The sequence below is a fragment of the Etheostoma spectabile genome, chromosome 5 (assembly GCF_008692095.1).
Source record: "Etheostoma spectabile isolate EspeVRDwgs_2016 chromosome 5, UIUC_Espe_1.0, whole genome shotgun sequence".
Classification (NCBI taxonomy): Eukaryota; Metazoa; Chordata; class Actinopteri; order Perciformes; family Percidae; genus Etheostoma; species Etheostoma spectabile.
In genome coordinates this window covers 16,053,246-16,077,484 of record NC_045737.1, presented here as the reverse complement: position 1 = coordinate 16,077,484, position 24,239 = coordinate 16,053,246, and the positions used below count along the sequence as shown (strand labels likewise).

Below are 24,239 nucleotides of genomic sequence, written 5' to 3'. Positions count from 1 at the left end.
GCCTGAAAGAAAATGGTGTGAGAGGTTGTTGATGTTGTTTGTCTGTATGAGAAGCCTCGAAGGTCGCTGAGCTTTATTTATCACACGACGAGCAAAAAAAACGCTCCAGCCTCAGGTTACAGTCCTGCAACATTCACTGTACTTGAGGGTGTAAGTGTCAGTTAAATGGACAAATCAGTGAGGTGCCAAGAACCAGCGCCTTGTGCTTTGGAGGTTCATAATCAGCGATCTGGACTCCAAGTCTGTACTAGCAGATGACTTCATCATTGGACTGCAACACACAGAAATCTAACAACTGTAGCTCTGATTGGCCCTGGGAAGTGAGCTGCTGAAGTACATTGTGGGGTGGCATAGGTGACTGTGCTACAACTGGCTCATTGATATACCAGTTCAGGTCACTAAGCTGCTTTCTGATGGATTGGTAATTTTTTTGTGGTAAAGATCGGTTTTGTGGTTTGGTTTTTTTCACAATGTGGAATTCTTTGACACACATTGTCCTTTTACGAAGACATATTTTCTAACTGTGTGAGATGGTGGGGATGATTTGAGTGAGATAGAATGAGTTAAAAGCCATAGTCTGACCTCTTCACCATGTACGTTATTCTGCTGCTAACATTGCGTATGCCTACAAATGTTTTATCATTCTGCACATAAAGCAGTTTGTGGAATTAAACTTTTTAAGATGCACCTTGCTGCTGAAAACCGCATGTTTTTAAGTTTTCCTGTAAGGTTTAAATATGAAACGCTATGGGACCAAAGTTACTAGAGACAAGTCTATCATTTACTGAGTAGATGTAAGTATGTGGTCTGTGAATTCAATCCCAAATGCCTTGTGTTCTGACAGTCTTGGCAGTGGTAACATGGCTTGGTGAAGGTCAGTGCTTACCTTTCCTTTGGGGCTCTTCTCGTTGGCGGGGTACATGAAGATCCCCCCGTAGGCGATGGTGCGGTGAATATCTGAGACCATAGAGCCCACATATCGAGCTCCGTAGGGAGCACCCCCATCCTGCACGAAACAAAGGTACATTTTAAATATAGGTGGAGCTACTTTTAATCCATAATACATCATAATGTGTTAAATATATTTTGTATTAATAATCTCAACAGACAAATTGATTACCAGTTAATTAACTGGTTATAAAAGTTATCTAGTAATAGTAAATAAGAGTACAATATTTGCCTCTGAATTATCCAAGTAGCAAAATGGAAAAATGTGTAGTGGGTTCCTAAAAATTGTTACTTTTTACCACTGTATAATTGTAATTAACAGATTTCTTTAAAGCAGGCACACAGATTATTGCATTTAAAGTGACCCCCCCAATTCCCCCCCCCCCACACACACACACACACACACGCACACACAGGCACACACAGGCTTCAATGTTTCCTCTTTCATAGAGAAGAGCATCTTGTATCCATGTCAGTTACAATGGATTCTAATGCAAACAAGTTTCTAGGGTGGAAAGAAATGTAAAAGAAATTCTCAAACTACTAATGCAGCTTAATCAACTCTCTAATGTTCACAAGAAAGAGGCCTGGAAAATCATACAGTTGTTAAATCTAAAGTAAAAACTTGAAATTGCGTTAACAACAAATGTTTCATCTTAACAAGTTTTTGTTAAAAAGTACCAGGACATGTAAAAACAAACAGGTTACGCTGCCCTTTTATTATTTGAATAGAAATCTCCATGTTGACAAGGCATCACCAACAGCGGAATATGTAGGACATGACATTTCTGTTCATGAAGGAAAACTGGTTCCTGTTCAGAGTGATTGATACTGCCAGTTCTAACACATTTTGTTTTCTCGTATACCGTAGTTATGATGCAGCAATATTAGAAAAGGGTAATAAAAAGAAATTTCCTGTCACTTTCAACTGCTTTTTATATTTTAAGCAAACCTAACATATGCAAATATTTGCATGAACATTAAAAGATTTATCAACTAAGACATAAAATAAACAACTTACACAGACATGTGACTAACAGAAATGGAATAATGTGTCCCTGAACAAATGGGGGGGGGGATCAGCAGGACCTCTGGGCGTCTTTCTTTAACTTTCCTAATTTTCTTTTAACTGACCTTTATTTCCTACCACCTGCAAGCTGTTACTGTCTTTCCAACTATTCAACAGTTGCGTGATCATTATGGTTCATCAAACAAGCATGGAAAACGTTGTTGAAACCCTTTTACAATGATCCCTAAAGTTCCTTTGATTTTTACAGAGTATTTTTAAAATACAGTGTCCTGAAATATATGTGTGTTTCTTTTTTGATGAGTATATACAGCAGTCATTTGAAATGTTGCAGTTACAGCAGATCTGCTTTGTTCAGCGATCATGAGCCTGACCTGAAAAACCAAACGGCACAAGGGTCAAAGTCTATCTGCAGCAGCTGCAACATCCATTATTCCCACCAGAGGAAGGGACCCACTGCGTTAGACAAACCTACAAAAACAAGTTCAGGTCTTTCATTATTCAAAGAGGTTCTTCTTCTATTTCTTTAACTCCAAATTTACTTTATTGCTTAATGCACCTAACCCCAAATTTAAAACAAAACAACAACTCTTGTCTTAGAGTAGAATGTGAGTGGAGTCGCCCTGAGGGGAGCTTCAGGTTCAGACTAGCTCATTGTGATACACAGTCATGTGCTTGCTGAGTCATATCCATTATGAGGAGCGCGTAGTATTTCCCAAAAACAGACCCTCCCACGCATACGCAACGCTTTTCAGAAAACACATCCAGCTGGCAACAGTTTATGAAACTTCCTAAAAATAAAATATTAGATGGAGTATAAGAGTGTGGGAAAGTTGTGGAAAATTCTAATGAAAGATACGTTTTGAACAAATAATACTTTATGAAATAAATCCAACCCTGACGGACAAAAAAAAACAAACAGTAATTACATCAATATGTCTCTGGCAGAATGGGAAGTAATGAAAGGATTTGTGGAAAAATAAGAGATAATTATTATAATTCCTTTTAGTTTCATTAGGGCCTTCGGCGCTCAGGCCCAAGTAATACCTATTTCCTGTTTTCCAGACTTCAAATTTGAAAATCATTTTGCATTTGCAACCTGTGAGGGTGAGTTTTGTTTCAACAGGTGCCAAGTTCCCAGTCTTAGAGCACACGTGGTTTACAGAGGATTGATACCAACGCTGAGATATGTTAAAAAAGGAAAAAACTAAATGTAAGCTTCCCTGTGGGAATTTTCGGCAACATTTGCATTTCAACCTTGTGAGACATGTTTTGCTATTTCAACACAACTATTACAGTGAGTAACAGGGTGGTGTGCACCTCATGATGGTTATGTGAAGGACATGAGTGTTCAACCACTAAATGTAGTCTAAGATTCACTGTGGTACAGCTGACATTTTCTCTCCTAATCTTAGTGTAAAATACCGCAATTTCCAGAATACTTCAAGTGTAAAAGGCTCTGAAAGAAAAAGTTGTTAAACTATCATGGGACTTTAAAACTGACACCAAAAGTCAGATAACTGCTTACTTACTGAACTGACATTCACATAAAACAAATTTGTTTTGTAATGTGTTATGAGCTGTATTTGTGTATGAAAGCTTCTCTAAAAATCTGCTAATGCTAGCAATGAAATGAATATCTTACCATAAAAGACAAGGCACAATTTATTTTGTATAGCTCATTTAAACAAGGCACTATAAAGTGCTTAACAAAGGACATTAAAGGTTTTAAAAGAAGGAACACAAGGCAACATAAAAACCCAACAAATTGGAATTACCATTATAGTGCAGTGCAAGATATGAATGAATAATCCTAAATTTAATTAAATAAAAGGCCGAAAACAAAAGTCTTAAGGCCTGATTTAAAAGAACGGTTAGAGCAGACCTGAAGTTTTCCGTGATATTTTGTGCATAAAAACCCATATGCTGCTTCTCCAAAAGAACACTTCGCTACATCAACTGTAAGCAAACCCAGCTGCAAGCAACAAATATAAACAGTTCTCCATCTATTTTGGTAGAAATGGTTTAAACATACGCTGTAAACTGAACAGGGGAGAAGGGAATATTGCTGCATGAGTGGTTTGAAACGTTTCTTTGGATGTTTTGATGCTTTTTACATACTTTATGTGTCATTGACCTGTCACAGCACAGTGGCCCAATGTTTAGCACTGTGGCCTCAAAGCAAGAAGCTGAAGGGTTCAAACCCGGGTTGTCCCGGGCCTTTCTGTGTGGAGTTTGCATGTTCTGCCCCTGTCGGCGTGGGTTTTCTCCACCTACTCCGTTTTCCCCACCACTAAAACTCTGTTCCCCTCTCTCTCTACCAAGCTGATGTGTGGTGAGCGTGTAACACCCAGGTGGGTGTTACACATTGGTGGTGTTAGAGTAGTCTCCCCCCCCATCCCCCCAAAGCGCTTTGAGTGTCTGTATGATAAAGCGCTGTATAAATGTAATGAATTATTGTTAGAATGAATTATTAATTAACCTGGGTCTATGTTGGAACTCATTCTCAGTGGACGTTTTCAGAGCCACCTATCAAACCTACAGGCAGAGCTTAAAAGTGTAAATACAGGTTTTAAGATTGGTTTAGGCTGTATGAACAGTAAATATTTAATACAATTTAACCATTACACAGTTTCGAGTCGAATTATGTGCAACTGTGGTCAAGAAGTAGCCCCAGTGACAGACATTTAAGCTATTTCATTCATAAAGGCGTGGGATACCAGCGAACCCTTCACTGATGACCAGACAAACTGTGCAGTCATGTTCGTGACCGTGCTGCTGCTGAAATGCTGAGTGTGCATGTGAGGAGATCAGACTTTCCAGATGACAAGCTGCAGTTTCCTGAGGAACACAATGTTTCCTTCAATAAACTGTGTCGCCATCCTGCAGCTCAGCTGACCGAGCTTCGAACTGTCATGCTCGACGGATCAATCATGTGTTTGTGGGTCGGATGGTTACTCTTTGCCCTCTCTGCCTGTGGTACCTGGCTGCACGAAGCAGCTTTACTTTAACATTTTAAACTTTTTCCCCTTCAATTACTCCTTTTTCCCTTAAATTGACAACACATGTATTCTGTAGGCTATGTTCCAAAAAAGCATTAAACTGCCCTTTGTTAGCTATCATGACCGTCTGTCATTTTATTTGAATGTGTAAAATTACAATTGAAACTGTGAAGATATTGACCTTGCTGCTCAGTCTATTTGAAACCATACCACTGTGTTCAAAAGTCAAGTTATTTCACCTCACTATTCATTTTCACAATAAAATGAGAGGCACATTCTTCATTTTAGGCTAAAAAGTAGGTATGAAAGGATAATTTATTAGAGGAAGAGTGCATAAATGGCTTTTCCTCATGAGGTTTAACATCAATTTAATAATTTCTGCTCTCCAATCTGCTAACTCCCTTTTTAAAAAAATAACATGTTTTTGTGTTCAGCCTACCAAAACTCCTGTAAAGTCATTCTACCAGAGAAAATGCTTTCTCAGTATTCACATGATCAGCGCGAGAGGCTGCTGGTGTGTGAAATCCTGCCTCAAGACTGAGCATAACTGTAGCTCTGTGTGTGTCAGCAAAATGGATGCTTGTTTCTGTTATGCAGCTTTGGTTTACTATCTCATATTCAAAACTACAAACACAAAGTAGAACGGATACATGTCAAAACCTTGGCTCAAGTTCTGTTAGTGATGTGTACGTTGTTTAATTTTCCTCTCACCTCTGGGTACTTCTTGTGCTTGAGGTACTCATTGATGGAGGGGTGGAAGTACTTGGCGTAGCCCTCATTAAGACTGTAGATCTTCCCCTTCTGCTTGATCCGCACGTTCCTGTCAGTCAGGAGGAACTCGCCGATGGCCTGAGGAACAAGAACGTCACGTTAGAACTCATCACAAGACTGGATTTATTGATACAGCTCAGTTTATTTCATGACAGAATGTAAATTGAATTTGTTATTCAGATTTGTTTTAAGGGAAAGAGGTTTAAAAAACATTAAAAAAGGTGCCACATCATGCAAGATTATTAATCAGGAAAGCAGCCAACAGATTAGATAAATAAAGAATAAAACACTCAATATGCTTTTGTGGAAAAATCCCTATCTGAAAAATGTACTAATGTTTCCATCCAGGGACTAGTACAGTCCATTCAAAAATGCAACAGAGAAGTCTGCAAAATATAAAAATTCGGTATTATAAAATAGTAATGTAATTACATTATTTAAGGCTACACCATTATTCTCTTTAGGCCCGGGGATCTAAGGTGGTTGGTGAATTGCACTCAGGATTTCGTAGGTTTCTGGATGCATAACAAAAACAACAAGACTACTTTTAAACATTGAAGAATCGAAGCTTTTCATCCTTTAATAACTAAAGCTGCTTTTCGAAAAGTAAATTCCCAATGATCGGGTGTTGCATCTGAGCCCCAACAAAAACAGAAAAAGTAAATCTGGAATAAGATACAGAATAGATAGATATGGGTTAGTGAGTGTGAATAAAAGGGCTTTACATTCTTAAAATATTAAAATGTATACATTTCTCTTATAAAAGATTAGCTATGACGATGACAGAGATGTTGAAAAAGGAAGCAAACTCCAGTGCATACAAAAAAGATCAGTCTTAAATCTGTCTTCTTTTTTTGCCCTTTGTTTACTACATAATTAGATTTCTTTAGGGATTCATACAAGGATAGTTAAAGTGGCCCACACTTTATGCCAAATAAAAAGGGTTTTATGTGTGTTTACAGTCCCCTCCATCCCTGATTGCATTGTGGAGATGTGCAGTATGGAGGAATGATTGACAGCATGTTTTCTCAAATTAAAGCAGCTGCAGGGCAATAAAAGCATATAACAGTAAACAGTGACAGCAAGAGACACAAAGGGAGGAGAGGTAATAATGTTGGGCTATGAAACTTGAAGACATTTAATAGTGAGCGTGAAGTATTTACAGGGTCCAACATGAAGAAGTTGAGGCCAGCGCCGGTGCTGAGGGCCACCAGGGTGGCGCTGCCATACAGCGTGTATCCTGCACACACAATGTTGTTCCCCTGCTGCAGGGCATCTTTCTCTGTGGGCTCCCCCTCTGATACCTGAACGACCGGAGGGGCAAATAAACCAACAACAAAAACAAAGAAAACATGAACAGTAGATTCCTTCAGAATTCAGTTCTCCAGATACCACTAAACTAGAAGTTTCTGATTTAGGGACTGTATGCAAAACGAGTTCAATCAACAACATTTACAGTGAGGGTAATGAATGGGGCCACATTTCCTAAATCTGCATGGCATTGTACAAACAAGAACAATCTGATATCCCTGATATTAAATTCAGAGAAACCGGTGATACAACTAAAACATTAATCACAGAAGGTAATGGCATACCCAAGTTTAAGTTGGTCTTTAAGTTGTATTTCACAAAAAACATGTTTAACGTACGTTTACATCTTATTAAAAATGGCAAAGCAAAACAGGAAAAAACAGACTAACAAAGTAGTATTTTTATATTTAATCAAACCCAAATGTTTGCAAGTATGATTATGTATTCCACAGTAAGGCTTGAACTAAGACAATAGTACGTCTACAGTTGTACATTTCTTGTGTCTGTTTTGCTTTTGTTTACTTGCTAGGCCACGTAACAGACAGACTGCAATTTGTCTCCCTCTGCATGGAGTTTAGCGAGCATAAACCTGGACTGGCTGGGCAGCAGTGCCCCCTTGTGTCTGCAGGGTTGTACTGCACTTCACAGCTGTTTATTTACATTGAATATCCTAAATGAATATAACTTTAAAACTACTTCTGACACTCACATTGTCATGATTCAAGAAATGTCATGAATGCAGTTATGTCATACTTATTGCAGAATTATGCTAAAGTAAAGATATATACACTAAATATATGTATTTTTTCTTATATTTTTAAAGATCATTTTTGGGGCTTTCCCCTTTATTCAACAGCGACAGTGGATGGACAGTAAAGGGGGGGAGAAAGAGAAGGGATGACACGTAGCAAAGGGCTGCAGGACGGATTCGAACCCGGGGTACTGCAAAGGACTCAGCCTACATGGGGAGCACGCTCCTACTGGGTGAGATAGAGGCCGCCCCTAATCAGTCATTCTTTATAAAAACTAAATACAGTGAGAGGGGTGAATAATAACAATGAGCCATAAACATTTGCAACAGTTCGACACAGGAGTGGAGGCGCTGCTGGAGCTTTCTTGTACTGTATTTACTTACAGGTGCTTATTTTGGATATTCCAGGTGCACTGTAATACATGCTTTATCTAGTAATGTATTATGTCTGGAATGGGCATAATGAACTTTAACCCCCATTTCAAAAATAGGACTTTTTTTTTTTTACTTAAGAATGGTAAATATGAACCCTTTGTGGTTTGTGTATCACCACAGAGATCAGACTCACCCGTTTGTAAATGGCAAATATGGTGCCGATAGAAGCCAAGCAGTCAATGTTACTGGAGCCGTCCAGAGGATCAAAACAGACCACATACTTTCCCTGTGACAATAGAAAATATCATCAGAACAAAACAAAAAAAAGTCAATTTCTTTTTTTAATCATTTTTGGAATGAAAACCGCAGCCGCTGCAATAAGGACTGAGCATCTGTACATGGGGTGCACGGTCTGCCAGGTAAACTATGCTATGTCCCCCCCCCAAAAAAACTATTTTTTTTATAAGAGACTGTCCCCAAATGTATCTATTTCTAAATAGTAATTTCTGAAAGTAATTTTGTTAATTGTCAGTTGTAGCTGTAGAGCTGATATTAATTCACAAGTCTCCTTTGTTAGTCAGTTCTAAACTATTTATAGGTGGTCTAATTCAACTGCAGCCAGGAGTTTTATTCAATATGCAATATTCATTCAGCAGATATAAGAGGACAGTGTAAATGGACTGTTCTTATATAGCACTTTTCTAGTCTGAACTACTCAAAGCGCTTTTACATAGAACAAGAACCATTCACCATTCACACATATTCACACACTGTGGCCAAGCCTGCCGTATAAGGTGCCACCTGCAAATCAGATCACACTCACTCACTTTTATACAGCATTGGTGGCAACTAGGGGTTCAGTATCTTGCCCAAGGACAGTTTGACACAGTTTGACTGCAGGGCCAGGGATTGAACCACCAACCTTCCAAGGGCAGGAGACCGCTCACAGCCACAGTAGTCATGCATCAGAGCGACACTCAGAATGAATCAAGTCTATGTTTATCCCTAATCCTACAGGGTAGTTGTCCTCTTCAGCAGACAACTCGGGATTAACACTCACCCTCTTGTCTGCAGGAGTGATGATGAGCTCCTTGTTCTCCTCCGACACCATGCAGCAGGTGCTGTAGGAGGCCTGCAGCATGTTGATGACCATTTCGTTGGACAGCACGTCCAGCTTCTTCACATCGTCCCCCGTCACGTTCACAGAGCCCGCCAAGCCCTGCCTGCGTGGATCAATCAACCAGTAGCCAAACTTTAGAATCACACAGTGGTGGAAAGTAACTAAGTACATTCAAGTACTGTACTTAGAAGTACACATTTGAGGTGCTGGTACTTAATTGGGTATTTCCATTTTATGCAACTTTATACTTTTACCCTACTACATCTCTGAGGCACATATAATACTTTTTACTTCACTTTTGTCTGACATCTATAGTTATTTAACTGATTATTTTTTCCTACTCTTCCTGCCCAGTTGAAACCATCCATACTTGATGCTTTGAATAGGAATGTTTGTGATAATCTAATGGATGAAGTGTTCCTTTATGTGTTAATACAATTTTCCTACTTCTTAAACTAAATGGTCTTTAAAAACCCACTTGGATCAGCTGGAAAATGCATCATCACAAAGCTGAAACAGGGCTGTTAATTTAATGGGAGGGAAAGAGACACGCTTGGATGTCAAAGCTTGCATGCAGCTTATAAGGCAGTGCTGCTAAAAAGACACTTTTTAGCTTCTCTAGAACACTTCATCTTTTCAATGTCAATTTCCTTACCAAAGACGTAGTTATTGTGTCACTTTTTTGTGTCACCAAATAGTTTTATCTCCTGCAAGAAAAGACACTGAAAAAGCTGCACAATCTTCGTATCACTTTAGAGTGTTGAAATACACCTAAAGCATACAAAGCTCACTGTCTTTGCTCACAGTACAGCAGAATGACTTTAACAGCATACAAAACAATCATATCAACACTTTCTGGCTCGGTAACTCCACTGCTTCTGTGGTTGAATGTTTAAAAAGGACAACTTTTCAACGGGCACAGCCTTGAATCACTCTTGGCTCCTAAATCCTCTGTGAGAGTGAAGCAAAATCAGCCGCCTTTATCAACACTGGATTCCTGCCAGCTGTTCTGGAGCGGACCGTGACCTATGACCTCTCCAGTGGGACGCAAGCAACGCAAGTCTTTCAAAGGTCAATAAAGTATCATCACATAAATATATGTATCAAAGTCAGTAATGTGGTAGTTCATCTGTTGTTTATGTATAGATAGTGTATATAAATGGTTCCCAATAAGCCTATTCCAGTACCTCAGTACTTACAGGTGGACCAGGCCTGCTTTTCGCACAGCACAAGAAATGGCTTTGATGGCGGTCAGCATGGCGTTAATGAGCTGGGTCAGCTCACCGGTCGCCCCCTTTGCCTGGCGGCCGGTCTCGATCACAAACCGGGTCAGGGTCCATACGTCAGTGTCAAATGTCGACTGGTCCGACATGCTGGTTTCTGGTCCTTCTGTTCCTCCTGACGGGCAGCAGCAGACCAGGCGGAGGACGAGGGGCGAGTGAGCGACCAGCAACCAGCCGCGTCCTTTTCATACCCAGAGTCATGAAGGCAAGCCAAGGAGAGCTATTTGTGATTGCAGCCGAGTGGAATCGTGTGTGTGTGAGTGTGTGTGTGTGTGTGTGTTTTTAGAGACGGGTGAGGTGGTGTCAGGTGTCTGCTGTAGAGACTGGCACTGGTTAATCCTGCACAAGACAAGCCCCCCCAAAAAAACTTGCAACATGTTACAATAGTAAACTCAGAAAAAACCTTGGGTTCTTGGGTAAATGAACCTGACAGCAGTCTGGTGCTCTGTGACATAAGAGGAAAGACTTTCTGTATATTCAAGTTCATGTGGTTAACAATGAAGCTAGATTTGTTTCATTACATTTTCCTAAGACATCCTGCAATGTTTTTATAACAACTAAATGTTGAAGCTTTAAATGAGTTGCAGAGTCACCACTGAGCGACCATATGCATATAACCCTGTAGTCTATGTATTCAACATGCTTTATCGCAACTACAGCTACTGCTTAGTTTGAAGGGAGTTCTGACTCAGAATGTTATCTTTCTGAGATACACAACGCTTTAGTGAAAGACTGAGAGGGGGAAAGAGATGAGAGTTTAATATCAAGAGAGTAGAAGCAGACGCTGTCTTTAGAGTGAGCTTTAAAGGTCATTAGGGTTCTGTGAGCTTCCACTGACCTTTAGCTTAAAGGTTGACTCCTCTGGATAAAGTATCTTCCAACTTTTACATTTCTGAAAACACATTGAGTTTATTTTAATGCCCGTAGTATTTGTTTATTCTAATGCCCGTAGTATTTGTTTATTCTATTCACATTTGTAGAAAGTTGCATGCTTCTTGGAACACTTAAAAAAACATAGCATTTCTGACCTTTTAATGTTATATTGAAAACGAAACAGACAATATCAATGACTGCACAAAGTACATGTTGGTAAAAAGGTTAGTGAGTTGTAAAGATGATTTCAAAATGATGAAAACACTTCTTACACTCAAGTATGTTTATTGAGACTTTGTCATTCTAAACATAACATTTACATAATAAAAAGGCATCATGTTTTGTTGCATAGAGGTTTGTATTTGGTCCTTCACATGACTAGAATGCACTTTCATTCTAATTAAAGGCACAACAGGAGATAAACAGGAGGAAAGGTCTTCAGGTTTTGTTAATTTAAGTGCAATTGTCTGTGTTTTGGCACATTTTTAGTCTTCGGTAGTTTATGTATGGAATGTGTGCGTAATTGAGCTTATGAACCACAGTTTTTAGGATTCTACTGAGCCACCTTCTTTCTATTATCCGTCAGCAGAACGTGCATTGATGGTAGGGCATTACAAAAAAAAACAACAACCTTGGAACTCCAAATTTGGTTATCTAACTAAGAAGATCCCCTGACCGTTTCGAGTTTAGGAAACCGTATTAAAATCCACAAGATATCAAAAAATACATTTAAATCAAGCTCCACTTCCTGTTTGGAGATACAAGGTTTTTTGCCAGACAGTGATGACTGTGAGATTGAGTCGGTGCCATCTCACTTCTTCTTGGCATGTTTCTTGCAGATAGCGATGTACTCCAGGACGTCGTCGGGGGAGCCCATAGCCACAGGAGCCCGCTGGTGGATGCTCTCAGGCTGGATGTCCAGAATGGGCTCGAAGCCGGTGGAGGCCATGCCGCCCGCCTGCTCCATGATGAAGGCCATGGGGTTGCCTTCGTACAGCAGCCGCAGCTTTGAGGAGGAGGGGACGGTTAGTTTCTGGTCCTAATGTCAAACTCTTAAAAAGTATTATTCCAATTTAAATATTTTGTATTAGTTTACAAGACTCTTTCCAAGGCATACTCAGGCAACCGTCTCTCCCGCTTTTACTATTATACTTCTATACTCCACAGTATTAAATGTACCAACAGTTAAAAGGATAGGTTCACATTTTTTCAAGACAGACAAGTGAACACTGAAAAAGGTTTTTCTTGCAGTAATTATTTCGCCATCACACAATCTCTTCCTAATGAGGACATATTACAGCAAGCACAACCTGTTTCAACTTTCATATGGGAAATGATTATTGATTTAACACAGAGTTAAAAAAATAGGAAGGTATTCTTTAAGACAAGAGAAAAAAAGTGACTCCAAAGAGCATCTCTGTTTGTTGACTGAGACTTGTCTACTTGCATTTAAACCACTCATTATGCATTAAACACGCATCCCTTCTTGCCTGCAGGAAGTGCTTTCCACCCTTAAAAATGTGACAACATCATGACTGGCTCAGTCTTGCAATCACTGGAAGGATGTGGAGGGTGAAGAAACGACATTGCGACTCTTTTTAGTTTGGTCTCATGTTACAAGTGACATGAACAAACTATTTTTGATGGAAAAAAGAAAACCCAACAAGTAAAGGATCCCATTAGAGTATTGTCTGTGTGTCCAAAGCCTGATTTAGTGTTTATTACATATTAGCTGTTTATTACAACAATTTACAATTCAACTATTCAACTATATTAAAAAATCTATGTCTTCAGTAAGTAAGCGCAACAGAAAGGGTTGAGAAGTCAAAAGTACTAAGAGAGACTATTGCATTGTTGGTTTGGATCTTTTCATGGGATTGAGGGACAATAACAAAAATGTGGATATCAGCCATATCATTTAAGCACATGTGCATGAACTACATTTTAAAAATGTAATTTTAACAATGGAGGTTCATATCTTTATAGAATACCATATACTTCTGTTATTAGATTTATTAAATTTGAAACCATTCACTTTGTTTTTAAGATGGAATATTTGAATTTTAAGAGCATTTATAAGGCCTTTAAAACTTAACTTATATAAAATTGTTTGATATTTGACGAAGTAGCGGAAAGCAGCATGGGACGTTACCTTTCCCTGGGGGCTCTTCACATTTCCTGGGTATAAAAAGATGCCTCCATACATCAGCGTCCGGTGGACATCTGCCACCATGGAACCAATGTAACGGGCGCCGTACGGCTCACTGCCATCCTACAGTCATTTAAGATGGTGCATTAGTAAGCTACTTAAACTTGCACTGGATAAGATATGCATTTAAAAAATACAACATCTCATCCAAGGCTGCAGATCAAAATTAGTCATTGGCATATTTACATTTAAATGTATGTTGATTAATAACCACTGTCTCGCATTAATAAAAACATTACTATGATTGAAGCTCTCCCCACACATGTCCTAACATCCGTGTTACCTGAGGGAACTTCTTCTTCTCCAGGTACTCTGTGACAGCTGGGTCAAAGTACTTTGCGTAACCTTCATTCACGCTGTAAATCTTGCCTCGCTTCTTGATCTTCACATCCCGATCAACCAGGATAAATTCGCCAATTGCCTGATAAGCAAAAAGCGGAAAATGTTATTAACAACTTAAGCACAAAAGATTGATGTGAAATACAGAGCCTTCAAGAGAATACTGACTGGGTCAAGCATGAAGCCGTTGACTCCCTCGCCGGTGGAGATCACCATCATGGTGGCACTGCCGTAGAGGGCGTAGCCTGCCGCCACAAGGGTCCTGCCGGGCTTCAGGGCGTCCTTCTCACAGGGCTCATCATCTGTGGTCTGAGGGAAACAGTATAAACTATCATATAAGTCCAGTATAAGTCCATCATGGACTTATTCCCTTTTCATTTCAGTGGTGTTTAATATTTATAACAAAGGAATAGAGAGGAGTGGAATTTGTCAATAGATATGAGCTTGTTCACATCTACAGCTATGATAAAAGTATTTGTTAAACCTGAGTTTTCTTCCTTGCAAATTTATTTTTCACGTGTATTAATTTATTTTAATATCTTACACTGTAACTGACACTGAAACGATACGCTTTTCCTCCGAGGGCTAACAACCATAAAAGAACTCTGGGTTTGAGTGGACTCTGGACAAACTGAGACACTTTATCACAGGAATTTTAACTCGTGTTAGTACCTTTTTGTAGATAGCAAAGATGGTTCCGATGGATACGAGACAGTCGATGTTGGATGAGCCGTCCAAAGGGTCAAAGCAAACAACGTATTTGCCCTGGAAAAGAAGGAAGACAAAAGTTACATTATACATACAGTTACTCACCAAAATGCTGTGTCTGTGGTCTTCAGGTCAAACAACATCCTGAATGCATTTTACCGTATCACAAAACATTCAAAGTTGACTTTTTTAAAGTCTTTTAAACCCTGCATTGTTACATTAATATTTAGCAAGCATTCATCTTCCCTCTCTTCTGTTGGTGCATTAGATTATTAGTGGAAACATTTGGCAGGAATGTGTATAGCGTCATTCGCGTGCATGCGTGTCCTCGTGGTCATGCATGAGCTAAACAAAACGGGGACTGACTCATAGAAAAACAGCTCCATGGCCAACGTTTAACCTTGTGCCCAACAGTAACAAATAAATAGCAGTTTGACGTCTACCTGCTGTGCAAGTACTTTCATTTGACAATTATCTTTGACAGGGACTGAAACCCAAGCCTTTTTTACTAAACCAGCTATATGGAATAAGATCCAATGAGGAAAACATCTGAAAATCCCAGAGTAAATCGGATGATCCTGTTTTAGTCTGCCAAGGGGTCATTCCAAAGATGAGATCCCAAATAAATGAGAGCAGGTTTTCCCAGCTCAGTGGGGTCCAAAGGAACCTCGAAACGTTTCCCTGGTCACACTTACCCTCAATTCCGGCTCTATAATGATGGCTTTCTCATTCTCCTCAGACACCAGCACACAGGAGGTAAACGACGACTTGATCATGTTGATGACCAGATCATTGGACAGAATGTCCAGCTTCTTCACCTGGTCACCGGTCACATTGGTGCTGCCAGCAATGCCAAAACTGAGGAGACATAAAAGATACAAATGTGTTAGATAGAGGATGAAATGTCATGGAATTGGAAACTGGCACAAAATGGATGTCACTGATAAAAAATGTCACTTCTCTGTACGCACAACATCACAAGTGTGCAATGACACCTTTGTTCTCACATTTTTTGCTGTTTCCTTCTGTATGTATTTTTATTTGATCAGTTTGAATCAATTTTTGTTGTCTTATTATTTTCTCTCTTTTTTGTTCTACATGATGTTATACATTTTTTAAATTATGAAGGTGGAGGCTTAAAATAAGCTCACTGGGTTTTTTGCCTCTCCCTGCACTGTCTTTGTCACTCTGTTCATTTTAAATTGTGCAAATAAACCTAACCCTAAATCAACACCTTAGAGCTCACTGGTAGATTCTAGTTTGTTTTCCTCTGTACATTAACTGAAAAAAAGGTTATTTAAACAGCTCTAACGTTTTGTACAGAAATACGTTTGACTGGAATAAAATCATGTCGTCCAGTTAAGAGGAAGGAAGTAAGGGAAAAAAAATGCACCTGTTGCATGACAATGCATTTCTAAAAACGGTAGCGATTTGTTGCATCAACCACTGAAGTGAAGTCTGAATCAGAATCAGCCATAAAGGTTTAGCACGTGCAAAAGATTTCTGCTCATGCAAACAACAAATACAAACACAACATTGTAAAATAAATATTCATGTACATATTTAGGGAATAGGTCTATAATTGTAATACCTGTAATACCTGTAATGCCTCCCAGAGACCCTAAGGGCCCCACAAACTGTGGAGACTTTTAAGAAGGGCCTAAAGACACTACTATTTCAAAAGGCCTTTTAAACAGCTGTTGTTTTAATTTTAGTTTTATGGTGTTTTATTATTGCTTGTAAATTGTATTTTACTCTGGAAACTGTTTTTAACTCCCTATTAACTGTAGCACTTTGAGATTTCTTTTTGAAATGTAAAGGGCATTATAAATAAAATGTATTATTATTATTATTATTATAATACGGTTATATGGCGTCAGTAATAGAAAGTGGACCAACACATAGTAACAAGATCATATAACAAATGTAAAATATTAAAAACAGTGATGACAGAATAAGACAACAATGAGACATAATCCGAAAATTTTACTTTTAAGGCAGAAATACATGGATTTCTCTACTGAATCCTGGCAACAAGGCTGCACATAACCGAGACTATGTGAGAATATGTTTTGGTGAATTCAATTGCACGTAGAGTGGGCGTGGTGGTTTCAGGTATGCGCTTCCTGATTGGCGCACAGAGAACCTGTTTGTGCCAACGTGGATGCATGATGGGGTTAAAGGTACAGTTTATTTTATAAACAAAAATGATATACTCATTGAGGATTGTTTACTTACAGGTGGGCGATCCCAGCTTTGCGCACAGCGCTAGAAATGGCCTTCACCGCCGTGCACAGCGAGTTGAGCAGCGTCGTCAGCTCCCCGGTGCCTTTCGCCTTCCTGCCCTCCTCCATAACGAACCGGGTCATGGTGACCACGTTGGTGTCGAAGGCTGCTTGATCGGACATGGTTGCAGACGGTCTCCTGCAGCCTGAGAGTACAAGTTGGAGGAACTGGTGCAGGACTTAAATGCTCTGCAACGCGGAACTGGAGTAGGGGTGATTACTCAAAGGGCCAATACACAGCTGCGGGAGAGGTGTGGCCCCGCTGGAAACACTATACCCGCGTTGTACAAACTCAACTGGTTAGTGATGAAATGATGTTACCAATAGAGGGATGTGACAAGAATAATAGACTCTGTGCATGCCTGAATTCAAGCTGTCGTTGCGCAAGATGGGTCGTGTACTTTTCAGCAGGTTTGATGGTGTGAATGAACTGCATGTTTCACAATTATATACTTCTGATGATGTCTATTCACTATTTTCTTGCTTTTGAACAGAGTTGACTTTTTAGCTTTCAGTATCTATCTATCTTTTTATTGGTTTCTACTGTAAATATTTCTTTTGTTGAATTAGGGGCAAATTCCAACTTATAACTGTATAGTAATTGTATTGCACTGTATCTGATCTATTACAGTTTTTTTTATTTATGCATTAATACTTATATGGGCCTACTTAATTACATGAAATCAGATTTTGTTCTTTGTTATCAATTGATTTTTTTTGCTTTTGTTTTTAAATGTAATTTCTAAAGTGCTTTTACTGCAAGGAAAAACGTTGTTGCCTATGTAAAGTACTTAGTTTTTTATATACTGCTAGGGAGCTTGCAAATGTCCCCTTCAGGGAATGAAGCTTTATCTTAATCTATAATATATTATAAATTATTAGTTGATTATATTTTGTATTATTAATCTGATCATTCAAAGTAATCAACAGGCCTACATGTAGCCTAGTGAAGAAACAAACAATTGTTCTAAAATGCTACATAGTGGAAGTAAAAGGTAGGCTTGCATAACGTGTAAATACCCAAGCAAAGTACAAGTAATTCAAATTTGTACTTAGGTGCAGTACTTAAGTAAATGTAGCCTACCTTCCACCACTGCTTGTAGGCCTATTGAAGTTAAACTTCAAATAGGCTATGTACACTTTTTAGTGGGCCGAGTAAGTAAACATTTTTTATAAAGAGAGAGAAAAGTGGGAAAGCTACGAAGTGTTCACTATAAAGCATCGGCCTACAATAATATTTATAGCCTTCATAAAAAAACACAATACAATTATAACAAATTATAAAGTAAATGTATAGCCTGCTGTAGTCGTACAATCGTATCACTATACACAGAGAGAGTGACATTTTCTAAGCTGTTGAACTTAATATTGTTGTTGAAACAAAACGCCACAAGATGGCGGTCTTGGCCAGTCAGCCTCGTTAGACTGCTTTGTCCCAAACACCGAAGGCGTGTTGTTTTGGTGACCTAGGACATGCATTAGTCTTCTAAATAATTACTTTATAGGTTTACATTCATGTTGTATCAGACATTCCAAGACATTAAACAAGCTGAGAAATCTTAGAAACCTTTAAAATGATACCATAAAGAAATCTGCACTTCTGTGACACAGAAAAAACAGCTAGCCTAAGAAACACTTATATTAGATTATACTTTAATGCGCCAAAGTAAAACCGCCCTGAAGTTCCCAGAACTAGGCCTATATTGTTTCGCGGAAGATAAACAGGTGTATAGCTCTCACAAAAACTCACAAAAGATTTAGCTAGCTAAGTTCCAAACTAACAATAGTTAATTGTCAGTCAATGGAAGTGAATAATCTTTCGACGTCTTGCTGAATGGCTAGATAAAGTGTCGAATATTAATCATCAGCAGTTAAATAGGCTTATAATATTTAGCTAAAAGATGGCTATAGAGTAAATGTTCTGGTTTTTTAGGCTAACCTTGCGGCAGGTGGCCTAAGCTACACCTGTAGCTCTCGGACTGTAGCACTGAGCGGACAGAGCTGCTCTGGGCACCGACTGCGCATGACCGCGTGTAAACCACTTGCTGCTGAGGTGGACAAGTACAAAGAGGCTGCTGGTGGTGGTGGTGGTGCTGCGTACGGGACGTGCTCTGTGCCACAGGGCTAAAGTATAACCTTGTAGAAGTCTGACGTTAAGTTACTACCTCAACCGGACGACTTACCCTTCAACAACTTAACCCCAGAGGAGGACAATCAGTTGAGTTACCAGAGAGGAGGAGTTGCATTCAAGTCCACCAACAGCTTGTGGAGACTTGGCGTCGGGTAAGTAAAACGCTTTGCAGTCACAGAGAGCTTCTGATATAGGCTATTAACTTTTTCGTCCTGAAAGTATTTAAGCTTTGGATTGTGTTTGTGTACGTATACAAGCATGCACTAAGCTTTTCCTGGGCAACTTGGATTTGTGTTTTCGATGCACATTCTGGATCAAGTGCCCCTGCAGCGACCAGACCAGACAATCCCATGAAGCGCTGCTGGTTAAATAGGATTATGTTTAAAGTCATATGGGGTTGGCTGTACCTGCTCGTTTTAATAATCTGGTGTTTTTTACTTAGACCAAACAAACCTTGTACCCGCCAGACAGGTGTCATGGAAGTGCTGGAAGTATGCTCCACAGCCTATGGGGTTGAACTTTGAGCTCCAAGTGCAGTGAAACGTACTGCGTGCGGAAAAGTACTTTTATTCATTCAAGATTGAACTTGTGAGTTGTGAGCCTTCATTGTGGTATCTCATTTGAAGATTTTGCTCTTTTTTTCTTTTAAACAGTTTGCGTGCACTGACCCATATCTCTCATGTGATTTTAATAATCCCTCACCATTATATGACCCATACTGACTCATTGCCATGCATTTAAAAGCTTAAATCAGGTTCACCACAGATTTGGACGCCCCAAACACCCTCACCTCAAGCCTCTAAAAGAATAATTTCTTCCTTTTGTAACTATCATTCTCATTGTGGCTTTATGGGCTTTTGAAAGGGACTGTCATCAACTATGAAATGTATCTCAGTGTTGTTGGTCATACCCAGTCTCCAACCTTACAGCAGCATTTATTCGTCCTTTCCTATTCTGATTGGGCATGCCATTACCTATTACTGCCAGGGGTTGAAGCAGGCAGATGAAAGCCCTGCTAATGCATTTTAGGAAAAGAATAGTAGGGATATAGACCTGGGTGGTGGTCCCTATTGTGCTTGTGAATTGCTGGGGTCAAATAGAGGGCTCTTCGTCTTCTGCAGGGCGCTGAGGCTTTCCCACTTTTCTTAAGAGATCAAGCAAAGAATTGATATGTCAAGGGGAAGAATATGAGCCCTGTGACATCGGTTTAATGAAATTCTTCAGCTTCCAGTGTGGCACTTTTGGCATATCCCTGAATCCATTTTTCTACACTTGTGTATAATAAGAATAGAGATTACAAACAGTGCTTTCAACGAAAGAGAAAAAACAAAGCTTTCCTTCAGACATAAAAGTACCAACCTGCTGTGGCTTTGGTGAACCTGGTGATTTTTTTTGTTGTTGATTTTTTTTTTTTAGTTTTTACAGGTGTTCAACTCCAATTATAATTCAATCGGTTTAAGACTATTTGCCTTCTCTTTGTTGTGTATCAGCTTTTTAGCTAAAGGCCGTTTTATGGTTCTGCGTCAACTCCACGTCGTAGCTACGCTGTTCGTACGGCGTTGTGACCCCTTTTGGAGTTCGACGTCAGGGTTGAACGTATTTCTTCGCATCACGGTGCATTTCACCGCCAGAACGCTACTTGCTGTGTGGTTTCCAGAGGGTCAATCGCGGAACGTTTCGAGAGGTGCACGTCAGGCTATGGTGTAGGGTCCGGCGTAGACACAGAGGGGTCTGCGGGGGTACCCTGTAGATTCTACGTAGAACCATAAGACGGCCTTAAGTGTGCTTAATAATCTGGCAATTGCTGTATATGCTTTTTTCATCCTACCTTTCCTCTGCAGTAGATCGAAAAAGTTTGCAAACAGCAGCTCAGTCATGTTTTGTGCCGCCACCGGGCTACACAGTATACAGGACATTACGTCTTCAACATGTTGTCTGTCTCTTCATGTGTCTTCACATTCTTGATACTCAATAACTTGAAAATCGTACATGGAAAGTCCATTTACCACCGCATCAGAAAACAATGTTTTCAATAAGCCATTATCTTACATTGCTAACTTCACGTTAGTTACGGTAGTTTTGTCAATAATTAAATGCTCATTACTGCCACTTAAGGAAAGTATTTATTTATTTTACAAAATCAGCTAATTAATGATCTGTCTATTAGCATAAATGCATCACATTGATTTTTAGAGTGTGGGCAGCTAACAGGTCTCTTGCGTTTTTTTTTTAACTGACATTTCTGAGCTTGTTTGTACTTTAACACGCTTAGTGTTAAATCTGTACATTGTGCATGTCCTCCAGCAACACACAGAGCATTCCACAGCCTCTCACTGGGTTCCCCTAACACATAAGCAGATCGGGTGGAAGCACAGCCTGGCGTCGCTTGGTACATCAGGCTTAGCGGCGCTCTGGGTACACATCATCAGGGTTGGTCAGTCAGCCTTTGTGGACACATGGCAGAAGTCTCTCAATTAACACCTTAGTGAGACGACCCTTCTGTCTACATGATCAAAGCTGGGTCTCTGCAGCTCAGATGTGTCACCCCCTTCAGCCTCCACCTCCCTGTGATTACGACTCCCATCCCTCCAGTGTTTGTTGAGAGAAAATGACTTCCACTCCACTGCCTCGTCTGAGCGGGTTGCACACCAAATCTGGCCCTGCTTTTTTGTTTTTGTGGAATACTTGCCATGGTGTATTCTCTGTAATTTTATGTGGAGGGGGTACCGGGTTGTAATTTTAGTTTTGGTCGAACATCTGTGCATGCTTCTGTCCCATTTGGGCTTCTCTTGCATGTTTTAGTGCTTAAAATACCTTTCTTACCTTCTGTACTCCACTCTTACTGGTGTTAATGTTTGACTGGGGAAGGTGAAGGGAGTTGTTACAGCTGTTCAGATCTTAAGTGTGGGATGAAGACCTACAAGAGCCTCAGGGACTGCCCTGTTATTACAAGATCAAACCTACTTTGAATAGTAGATCTACTGAAACGAACCATTAGAGCTCCCCTGTGAAAACAAACCTCACTGAGAATTGTAATAAACAAAGAAAAAACAAAGTAGGCTACATAGTTGATGAAAGCTAAATCTTTTCAGATTAGATTTTACATAAGTAGCCTCTAGTTATAAACCTGTAAAATCTAAAACAACAAGGCCGGCACATCAGGTTTTACATGGAGAATAAAAAGAAATGCCAAGCTTCAGGGAATCCTCCTAAAAGATTTCCAGGGCCTGGGGCAGCTGCCAGGCCACAACTCCGCATTGTTTGCAAATTTCCAAGGAAGTCATTATTGGAATGATCAAAGCTCTGGCAGAACTGCATGAAAATCATTTTAAATCGCTGCTTGCTGGAGTTTAGAGGCTTAACAAGAGTCAGAGATGGATTGGGAGACATTTGTGTTGCCGTTTTCATTCTCTCAATGATCACAAAGGGTAAATAGAATGGAAATATTATACAAACATTTGAGTGACTGTGTGGAATTTTGATGTAAAGGTCAGATGTAGAGCTTTTTGGAGTTATAGCAGTGTGTAAATATTAATGTGAATGCTTGATTAGTGGACATTGTTCACATAGATCGTTCAAAAGGTTTCCCATTCTTTGAATTGTGAATTAAAGTAAGTACAGTTTTTGAAAGGTCCTGCATAGTACAGCTGCTCAGCACACGTTAAAGTCCAAAGAAATCTCAACATGCATGTTAACTAGTTCACAACCAGCAATGGTGGGGAGTTTATGTAACAGGCAACCTTTTGGTTGGGATAACCAGCAGAAACTTTGATTTTTTTGTTGTTGGTATTGTATTATTGTTCAAATGACTTCATATCTTAAGTTTGTATTTTGATACATTTTATTTATCAGAACTTTCATATGTTTTGTGTTGTATTGTGACAATAAAACCAACATTGTCATATTATTTTAGTGAGAACTCATAAATAACTAATGTTTGAAAAGTCTGTTTGTGTTGTTACGCGTTTCTGGAGTTTAAAAAATGTATCGGTTGGGCTCTAATTTCCAGTCTTTGTGCTAAGCTAAGATACCTTCTGGCCGTAGAATCGTATTTACATATAGGGTACAGACATGAAAGTTGTATCAATCTTTTCATCTTACCAAAATGTAACTTCTAGCATAAACCCTTTTCATTTGAGTAACTTTATGGCCGTCCCTGATGCCCCCTTCAGGTCTAATTTAGTTGGTATAAAAATAGCGGTATCTCCATTTTTCATCCACCCACAGGGTGGTTATAGACTTGTAGGATGTTGTAAGTGTAATATTGTGTAATACAATCAGACATTCATTTTATGAATCCAACTTTCAAACTACCTTACTCTTACTCTGGTTTGTTAAATAGGTCTGGTGCTTCTTTGTGTCCAAAAATAGTTTGCTCAGAGAATGCTATCGTGTTGCTGGTAGACTTGATAACTTCTTTTTGCCTTTAAGCCTGGAGAGCTGAAGTCCCTGTCAGTGGCATCTGCTGAGGTCGTGGACATGTGCAAAACTCCAAGCTCACAATTTGCCGCATTAGATATCACTATATTCTTGACTGTAATGATCCCTTCTTGTGACCTGGATAGGACTATGTACACAGATCTAGACGTCTTAACCATTTAGGGAATTCTTAGATGATTCAGTCCTGCATGCTTCAACTTGGTTGTGAGGTTTCTGTTGAAAGGAATATTGTCGCGGTGAACATGAATAAGGGAAGGTATTTTTCTGCATAGTCAGGATTAAACCTGGCTAAACCTTGAAGTGTGTTTCACAAAGATGTTTTGTTTCCTGGTATGTTAATCCCTTTTTCTTTCATTCATGCCTCCTCCCAGTCATCATGTGCTCTTTGCATCAGAGTCAATCTGTAGGGTTAATTGGAAATTTGCTCCTTTGCAATTTTTTTTTGTTAAAATGAGGATTTCTGTTGGTTTCTCTTGAGCCATTTCCCCAACTTTTGCACACCTAATACCTTTTTAATACCTGCAAAGTTGTTTGGAAAGTAGATATTATTATTTTGACCTGCCTTTCATCAAAACCATGTCTGGGAAACGCATATTCAAACTCTCTGGCATGTTTATTCAACATTTTAACACAAAATACTTGATGACCTTGGACCGGCTGTAAGTG

The 24,239-nt window shown here is 39.4% G+C and overlaps 3 protein-coding genes across 4 annotated transcripts in view; 1 reads left to right on the top strand and 2 right to left on the bottom strand.

The window, feature by feature from the left end:
• fbp2 (fructose-1,6-bisphosphatase 2) overlaps window positions 1–10,811 on the bottom strand; it is a 14,496-nt gene extending 3,685 nt beyond the window's left edge. The window contains exons 1-6 of the mRNA XM_032516771.1: window positions 10,505–10,811; window positions 9,246–9,408; window positions 8,379–8,471; window positions 6,912–7,052; window positions 5,689–5,826; window positions 887–1,006 (exon numbers count right to left, since the gene is read on the bottom strand). Coding sequence (XP_032372662.1) covers window positions 887–1,006; window positions 5,689–5,826; window positions 6,912–7,052; window positions 8,379–8,471; window positions 9,246–9,408; window positions 10,505–10,677 — 828 coding nt within the window. The 5' untranslated portion in view covers window positions 10,678–10,811. The remainder of the gene's footprint in view (window positions 1–886; window positions 1,007–5,688; window positions 5,827–6,911; window positions 7,053–8,378; window positions 8,472–9,245; window positions 9,409–10,504) is intronic.
• A 913-nt stretch (window positions 10,812–11,724) lies between these two features.
• Window positions 11,725–17,288, bottom strand: fbp1a (fructose-1,6-bisphosphatase 1a). Its single transcript, XM_032515011.1, has 7 exons — window positions 16,956–17,288; window positions 15,413–15,575; window positions 14,682–14,774; window positions 14,178–14,318; window positions 13,954–14,091; window positions 13,614–13,733; window positions 11,725–12,467 (listed from the first exon to the last, which is right to left on the bottom strand). The coding sequence occupies exons 1-7, from the start codon at window positions 17,123–17,125 to the stop codon at window positions 12,273–12,275; spliced, it is 1,020 nt and encodes a 339-aa protein (XP_032370902.1). The 5' UTR covers window positions 17,126–17,288; the 3' UTR covers window positions 11,725–12,272.
• A 1,687-nt stretch (window positions 17,289–18,975) lies between these two features.
• kank1a (KN motif and ankyrin repeat domains 1a) overlaps window positions 18,976–24,239 on the top strand; it is a 52,721-nt gene continuing 47,457 nt past the window's right edge. The window contains exon 1 of one of the 2 annotated variants that reach the window (XM_032514999.1): window positions 18,976–19,285. The gene's annotated coding sequence lies outside the window, so the exon portion shown is untranslated. The remainder of the gene's footprint in view (window positions 19,286–24,239) is intronic. The other variant, XM_032515004.1, reaches the window with a different exon arrangement.

Coding starts and splice junctions, on each gene's coding strand:
- fbp1a (XM_032515011.1), bottom strand. CDS start 17,125: ATGTCCGATCAAGCAGCCTTCGACACCAACGTGGTCACCATGACCCGG. Junction 15,576..16,955: donor AAAGCTGGGATCGCCCACCT/GTAAGTAAACAA, acceptor ATGTCTCCTCAG/TTTTGGCATTGCTGGCAGCA. Junction 14,092..14,177: donor ACGGCTTCATGCTTGACCCA/GTCAGTATTCTC, acceptor TTTGCTTATCAG/GCAATTGGCGAATTTATCCT.